The sequence below is a fragment of the Atta colombica genome, unplaced genomic scaffold (genome assembly GCF_001594045.1).
Source record: "Atta colombica isolate Treedump-2 unplaced genomic scaffold, Acol1.0 scaffold70, whole genome shotgun sequence".
Taxonomy (NCBI): domain Eukaryota; kingdom Metazoa; phylum Arthropoda; class Insecta; order Hymenoptera; family Formicidae; genus Atta; species Atta colombica.
This window is the reverse complement of record NW_017259562.1, coordinates 212,817-220,862: the sequence shown is the minus strand read 5'-3', so window position 1 is coordinate 220,862 and position 8,046 is coordinate 212,817. Positions and strand designations below refer to the sequence as shown.

Below are 8,046 nucleotides of genomic sequence, written 5' to 3'. Positions count from 1 at the left end.
CTACACTTCTCCGATGATAGGTGTAGATTTTTGTTCAACAGATAGAATGTTGACCTGTTGCAGGATTCTTTAAACATTTTATCGACATCGTTAACTAGCTAGACAATCAATGAGCGCTTTTTTCCAAAATTGTCCTGCCACCTGCTACTTAACAATAGTGACTCTCATCAATAGAGATACAGACATTTAGAGAATCCCGCTACCTGTTCCTTCAACACATTAAGGGATTCCGCACAATAAAAGGAATAGTATCATGTATTGTGGAATACACAGTTTCTGATATGTTGAAATTCTTATTTTGTTCTCTGTTCCCTGTTCCTTCCATTGTACAGAGCCCCCCAAGCTTGCACCGAACCGACTACTAGATGCATACAATGCCAGGCAATTGCCTAGGTCGCCTACTTCAGACTGTCCTCTATACAATATAACTAACTTAAAGCAAAGCATAAGAATATGCATAAAAATGCAGAGATAAGAATTATCATTTCTTAACTTACCGACATTAAAAAGTGAAATTAAAAAATAGGACTTCAGCAAGACAATCATCACGTTTACACGATATCCTTATCAGGTTTAATAATATTTGTAATTATAACTAATTAATCATAATTATTCCTCTAAAGAATGGAATGATTGTGATTGGTTAGTTCAAACTGCGAATGTTATTAAATCCGATTAAGGATGATCATGTAAACGTAATCAATTTTCCTTCTTGGAATATGTTCTACAAAATACATAAATTTACAAAATTATAGGAAAATATGAGAGGAGGTATGTACTAAACATGTAAAAAAAAATGTTTTTCCTTATTAAATTCGCTCTTTCATTTCAAAATGCTAATTGCTGGAAGCAAACATTTTGCAAATAGTTCTTTTATTGATTAATCCTATTCACTTCATTATATTTTGATCAGTGTCCTATTTCTCTTTTTTAAGCTTCTTTTTTTTTTCATTCCCATCAGCTAATTTTCCAGTCTTCTGAAGCGCTTGTAGCTTCATATTTTTGGCAACTACGAGCTTTTTAGTAGTATCTGTCTTTTTGCTGTTCATAGGCATCGAATATTGAACATTGATCCTCTTTTTCTTTAAAAACGTATGATTTAACGAGAGACCTTTCTGTTAAAAACAAAAGTCGTATTACAATAAATTGTTTAATAAAGATATAGCAAAAACAGCATAAAATTCTTTTACCTCAAAATCTATATTATTTGTCATCTCCACATATGCAAAGCCACGTGGTGTTTTATTTGATTTAGTTGGAATTCTAATGCTAATTATTGTACCAACTTTAGTCAAAAAGTGCCGTTTGATCTCATCCTCAGTTATACTGTAAATTAGATATTAACATTATTTTGTGTGTGTGCACATACAAGTATGCATCATACACACACACACACACACACACACACACACACACATACACACACATACATGCACAATTACATAGAAATATTAAAGCCACTTACTAAAAAGTCACTTACTTTAGTGGTAAATTGCCCACAAATAGGACATATCGCTTTTTGTTCACTTCTCCTTTTTTCTGATTATGCAGAGATTGAGGAACTTGTTTATTCTTATTTTGTACATCTTTTTGTTTTATTGCTGAAATTCTTGTTTTTTTAATTATATTTTCTTCAACCTCGTCAGCTTCGTCCTCCTCGTCCTCATCCTCCTCGTCCTCCTCGTCCTCCTCGTCCTCCTCCTCATCCTCCTCGTCCTCCTCATCTTCTTCATCTTTTATATTCTCTTCATCTTCTACATCCTCTTCTTCTTCTACATCCTCTTTATCTTCTACATCCCCTTCATCTTCTTCCTCTACTTCCTCTTCATCTTCATCAGTTTCTTCATCTTTATCACTTTCGTTATCAATCTCTAGTTTTTTATTATCAACAAATTCATTTTCTGCCTCGCTTTCGTCACTCTCATCCTTGTCACTTTCTTCCTCAATGTCACTATCTTTATCTTCATCTTCCTTAATGTCACTATCGTTTTCATCTTCCTCTTGTGGTTTACTTTTACTTTGTACATGTTTCTTTTCTACTTTCAATTTATTTTCATCATTAACTTTCTGTTTATTCTTCATCAATGCATTTGCATAATGTTCTATTTTTTTATTTTTCTTTCCTACTGTATCTAATTTCTCTGACTCATTTATAATTTCTCTCAATTTTCTGTTAAGTTTACCTAATACTCTGTGTGCTCTCTTTGATAGCACTTCTCTGCCCTTGATTTCTGTTATCTTTTTTGTTATCTGTTCTGCAGTAAGAGTAATAGTTCTGTAAGGATATCTCTTCCTCGGCCGACTGCTGCTTTTACCAATAGTCTCATTCTTAGGTTTAACAATCATTAATTTTGCCGTTTCTTTTGTATCTTTCTTCGTTTCCGATTTCACGATATTATTCTGTTGTTCGATTATCTTATTCTGTTCCTTTTTCTGCTTGTCTACTACCTTAAAGATTTGGGTTCTTCCCATCAATGTAGGATTTCCATTTTGCTTAGAACCAATTTTGGCTCTTTTGGGACTCTTATTAAATTCATTAACATTCTCTTGTTTTTTATTCAATTTTACTTTAGAAACAGAAGTTTCACTAAGAGACCGTTTCTTCCCTTTCTTGTGCATTATCTTAGTCTTCATTTGGAAAATAAATAAAAAAATAAATTTCTGCAATGCCAAAAAAATGTGAGATATATCATTTCAATCATAATATATTAGCTGCGTTCGGTGCAATCTGCAAATCTGAGGCATCGGAGTGCTCTTATATTATAGCATATGTCACGTGCACTGTAGGAAAAGAGTACTTTGACGCCTCAGATTTGTATTGAACGCGGCTATTGAGGGTTATCTCCAGATCAAGATATTTAAATTATAATACCTTCATTTCATGTGCAAGATGTTTGCAAATACTTCATACGTATAACTTACCTTTCCAGGAATGATTCAATTGAAAATGCTTTTCAATTAAAATTATGAAACAACAACTAATAAAATTGTTGCAAAATTACATTCCAGACAGGACAAACGTGTAACGAAATGCAGCGAAGCGTGTTACAGCTTACAGCATGCTACATGATGCTACTTCCGTTTTAAAAATTGATGATAGCGACACCATAATTCTCACCGCTCCCACAAGACTGCATTTCGTAACTACAGTAACCAAAGCTCTACAGTTTACGTAACGTCAACTATAGAATATTGATTACTATAGTTAAGTTTTGGAACGCACTCCAGACAGAACGCGGCAATTACTGCGTGGCGGAAGTTAGCGCAATAGCCAATCATTGGGTGCATTCAAGTTCATGCTCAACAAAGCGGCTGTTCGCTGAGCAAATGAATATAATTGGTTGTTAGTTATAGATCCAACTAATCATATGCAATAGCTGCGTTCAGCAAAAAAGCAACTTTGCAAACTATTTATATATTTAGATCCATGAGAAACTAATCATATTCAAGAATTTTACAAGAGTTGCAACTTGCAAAACTGCTTTTTCTGCTGAACGCAACAAATCGCTCAGTAAGTATACTATAAGAAAATCTCGGCGACCATCACTGCTTAGGTGGAGCGACACTGCCGCGCGGGTTCAAATGGAGCCAATTAGCGGTTCACGCATGATCTGCGCGAATACTCCGGAGCAGCGCGAACCGGAATCGTAAGCGAATCATGAGATAAAATAAGTTATGCTCTTTTCGCGCTCCATTAAATCCTGTATTACAGTATTACGTGCAGTGGAGAATAAATGTATTCGAGGACTTGAACTCAAGCAGCTATTCTGAACCGATCCTTTCTTCTTCTCTGACACGAATCTTTCGCGCCTGGTCTTTCGCGCTAGCCAACGTATTTCATTGGCGAAAATCGGAAAAATGCGAAAAAATGCGAATGCGAAAAGCAAAAAACTGTTTGCTTGGCTCTCGAGCCAATTTCTTGTCACGTGATAATAACTAGTTTACATCGTGCACATACGGATATGCAATGTTCACGATGTTCGCTGCGATTTTTTAAAATGTCTAGTATTTGTTCTTTTTTGATAATTGTTATCTTAATTATTATAGACTCCGCCGGTTCTACATTAGTTGCAAACCGATCGCAAGTTTGTTGCTAATCTGAAACTTGCATTTTGAAATTAACGCTTCATATTGGCTGTCGCAACAAACTTGCGATCGGTTTGCAACTAATGTAGAATCGGCCGAGTCTATAATAATTAAGTCGTAGCAGTAGTAATTTTAAGTCGTAGAAAATTAATCACAATCGAATATGAGAAAAATAATCGATCTATGATTGATCAATTTTTTATGACTTAAGCTCCTACGGGAGCCTATTGTTCAATCTTTTGATAAATTTTACCAAAGGTGAGATAAATCCGCATGTGATTGGATAATCTTGCTACTTACCCTATAGGTAATAAAATTTATCACAAGATGGAACAACCGACTCTACGACTGTTACTTCTAATGGGTGCTTTCTGTTTAATGACACAAGTCGACACAAGTATCGTTCTATCTTTCTTGATATTCAGAGAGTGACAAAGAGTAAACGATACTTGTATCAACTTGTCATCAAATGGAAAGCTCTCATTGTAGATCCCGCATAACAATTGCAACCACTATGTATCACCTCTAAATCTCTGTTGCAGCTGTAGTTGCTACTATGCAGGTATATTCTTTTATGTACTCGATTTATTTTCATAATCCATTTTTATTAAAATGAATTGAAAGCTAGCAAAAATAAATGAGTTCTCCATTATTAGTTTAATGTGGGGTCTACAATAGAAGTCATAGCGGTCGTAAGGTTTTAAATCATAGAAAATTGATCAATTATATTCGATTATTCTTCTCACATTTGATTGTGATTGGTTAATTTTCTACGACTTAAAACTCTACGACCGCTACAATTTCTATTGTAAATCTTATTAATTTGCATAAGCAAATCCGAATCTACAATAGGTGTTTCAAGCCTTAGGTTTTAAGAAATTGATCAAGGTGTTCCAAAACTTTTTTTCCGAGGAAGATTTTACTCTATATATTATAGTATACATTATTATATATTTCCAGTAAAATTTTCTGTATTTGGGCTATGATCCAAAATTTTCTCGGAAAGAAACAATCAAATACAAGAAGAATAATTGATTGTGATTCGTCCATTCCTTATGGCTTAAAAATGTATTATAAATCCGGGGTAAAGGGTTAATAAAGCCAGTGAAAATACGCATGAAAAGGAAGAGCGAACAGTTTTTAAACGCTGTTTCGTGGTCTTCTATCGTACGCTACTTTGATTATAGTCGAAGTTGTGATGAAAGAATTACATGTGGTCTGTTTTTTGTTCCTGCATTAAACTGTTCTAGAACTCTCTTTCTCGCTTTAACAAATATCAAATATCACGTATATCTATCTCACTTTAAGTTCTAAAAGTATATTTAGCTCATAGAAAATAGACCTATGTGTGCTCAGTTTGCAAGTATCTCTCTCTAAAATTAGCGCTCTCTATCGTTTCTCTGTTCCTTTGCGTTCCGCAAGACCTACAACTTGAAACGTGAAACACGGGGCGATATTCATAGTTCGTTTTTATAAAACTATCTTAAATATAATGTCTTGTATCCACGATGCTAAAAATCGGAGACCTCGGATGAAGAAAGAATTGACCAATCGCAATGGACATATGATCAAATTGTTCAAATGTGAATTATTAATTTTTTCTCTGTCCGAGATTTCGGACCAATTTCTAGCATGGTGGACATCGGGTTTTAAAATGTTAATACAGTCCCATAGACTTATAAAATAGATGGAGCATTTATACGAGAGAAACTGAAGACATTGAAGGACAGCTCTAGACAGTTGTTTCTCTCTTTTACAGTGAGCGGTGGGAGGGCCAATCAGCTTGATCGTAAAGCCACAACTCTCGAACATTTATCTTCATTGCTCTCGGCTAGCTTGCCGCGGCAACCAATCAATTCACTAGAAAAGAAGAGAACTACTCCGCGATTATTTCTTTCTCTTTCTATCAAGTCTCCAGTTTCTCTCATATGAATGCTCCATTTATCTTATAAGTCTATGTACAGTCCTCGAATTGATTTATGATATCTTAAGATTCATTAAGCAATCTTTTCTTACACGAGGAAAGAGTACTAACTTCATGACGCGAAACAGGTCGGTTTATAGTCGATTCTTACATTTAAAACTTAAGATATCGTAAGTCAATCCGAGGATGTATTAACATCTTAAAACATTATATATATTTAAGATGATTTTAAAGTAAAAACGGACTATACATATAGCCCCATGTTTCGCGTTTCATGGTTGATAGATTGTGCACTGAGGATGTGGTCAAATCTCGTTACAAATTTGAAGCATTTGATGGAGAAGAAAGAATATTACAAGTTGATTAATTAAAAAACACTTTAAAGCATTTATAGTGATATTTATATATCACATTGATCATACCCTTAGAGATGACGCAGAGCAAAAGTAGGCGTGGTTTGGCCAAGCTGAACACACCATGGAATTCTTCACCACAATATATACAGTAGCGCAACTCTCTTGATTTTATGTTGACCAAAATGGAATGCGCATGCATGAAATAAGTAAGTTATCCCCTCTCTTTTTCTCCTTTTTTTATTGCTCTCTCTCTCTCTTTCTCTCTCTCTATTTAAACGTTTCCACATTTCTCTTTTAAGCATACATGGTTCAGAGTAGAAATTTAGAGGGAAGTATTACGTGTATTCCCCAGTAAACGAGAATGGATTAAAATGGATTGAAATTTTTTTTGTGTACTTTAAATCCATGAAAATGGATCGAAAAGATTGAAATGGATTGAATCCGAGCTGACATTAATTTAATATTCGAAAAAAAAACATTCATTATTTAAGGATTATAAATTTTATTCCTAAGACATTTATAATAATTATATCTAAAATTAACTACTTCAAATTGATATTAAAAAACGCACCTTAATGGGCTTCGAGTCTCTGGATTGTGAATCTTCTACGTTACACGCTATATCACTTCTTCAATTGATAAATATGTTATTCATTTTCTACTTCAATTACAATTAGCTAAATTAGTAACAAAATTAGATATAATAAAAATATCATCATTTAACAGATATAATAAAATATAAACAATTTACATTACTGTAAGACAACATTGGATAAGTGTCAACAACATCGGATAATTTAATCTCACTTGGCCGATATTGCGCGCAGTGATTAGCGTAATATTCGAGTTGTGTTCGACTTAGTTTGCAAGTGTTCACATCGATCATTCATTTTACTTTTATAATTAAAGAGATACAAAAGAACATAGCTCAATTATTTTTATGTTACAATTTTTTGAACTTGGATCAAAACAAAAAATTTCCTACTTATAATTTTGAATAATTAAATAGCATTTCTGATCCATTTTTTAATAAAAACTTTTTTTATTCAATTAGATTGAAAAACTGCATTTCATATTCAGAATATTGAATTGAGCAGTATTTACGTTGCACAGAAATTATTATTATTGGTATTATTATTTAATTTATTATTTATTTTATTAAATTATTATTATTGGTATTATTATTTGGTATTATTATTTAATATTATTTTTTAATTTAACTGAATTAAAAAAATTGTACTTACTATTCACAATTCTAAATTGAATAGTATTTACGATGCATAGAAAATGCTAATATTATTTTTAGATTGAAAGGCATAGAGATATGCTCTATGCAATTCCTATAAATAAATAAAAATACATTCAGGATTGAAAAGGCATAGATATATATTTACTTTATGTAATTCCTATAAATGAATAAAAATGCATTCAGGATTGAAAAGGATTCATTTTCATGAATCTGTATTTCTGAAAATCTGAATCCATTTTAATCCATTTCAATCTTTTCGTTCGCTGGTGTAAAATGTCCATTTGGTAAAATGTTGTGTGAGAAATTTTGAGAGATTGGTCTAATTTTTGTGAAAAAGTAAACAAAAAAATAACATAGAAAATTGAGCAAGAAAGGTTTCTTTTTATTTATTGTAAGCTTATTTTTTGGACATATATATATATATATATATA

At 32.8% G+C, this 8,046-nt stretch overlaps 2 protein-coding genes across 2 annotated transcripts in view; one reads left to right on the top strand and one right to left on the bottom strand.

The window, feature by feature from the left end:
• Nucleotides 1-799: 799 nt before the first annotated feature.
• Nucleotides 800-3,052, bottom strand: LOC108692433 (glutamic acid-rich protein). Its single transcript, XM_018200677.1, has 4 exons — nt 2,923-3,052; nt 1,481-2,661; nt 1,191-1,326; nt 800-1,115 (listed from the first exon to the last, which is right to left on the bottom strand). The coding sequence occupies exons 2-4, from the start codon at nt 2,632-2,634 to the stop codon at nt 918-920; spliced, it is 1,488 nt and encodes a 495-aa protein (XP_018056166.1). The 5' UTR covers nt 2,635-2,661; nt 2,923-3,052; the 3' UTR covers nt 800-917.
• A 3,051-nt stretch (nt 3,053-6,103) lies between these two features.
• Nucleotides 6,104-8,046, top strand: part of LOC108692432 (CWF19-like protein 1) — a 4,887-nt gene continuing 2,944 nt past the window's right edge. The window contains exon 1 of the mRNA XM_018200676.1: nt 6,104-6,138. Within this exon, the coding sequence (XP_018056165.1) occupies nt 6,125-6,138 (14 nt within the window). The 5' untranslated portion in view covers nt 6,104-6,124. The remainder of the gene's footprint in view (nt 6,139-8,046) is intronic.

Excerpts from the sequence above, each read along its gene's own strand:
- LOC108692433 (XM_018200677.1), bottom strand. The coding sequence starts at position 2,634 with ATGAAGACTAAGATAATGCACAAGAAAGGGAAGAAACGGTCTCTTAGT. Across the intron at positions 1,327-1,480 it reads GTGGGCAATTTACCACTAAA|TATAACTGAGGATGAGATCA; the intron begins GTAAGTGACTTT and ends TCTAATTTACAG. Across the intron at positions 1,116-1,190 it reads CAAATAATATAGATTTTGAG|AAAGGTCTCTCGTTAAATCA; the intron begins GTAAAAGAATTT and ends TGTTTTTAACAG.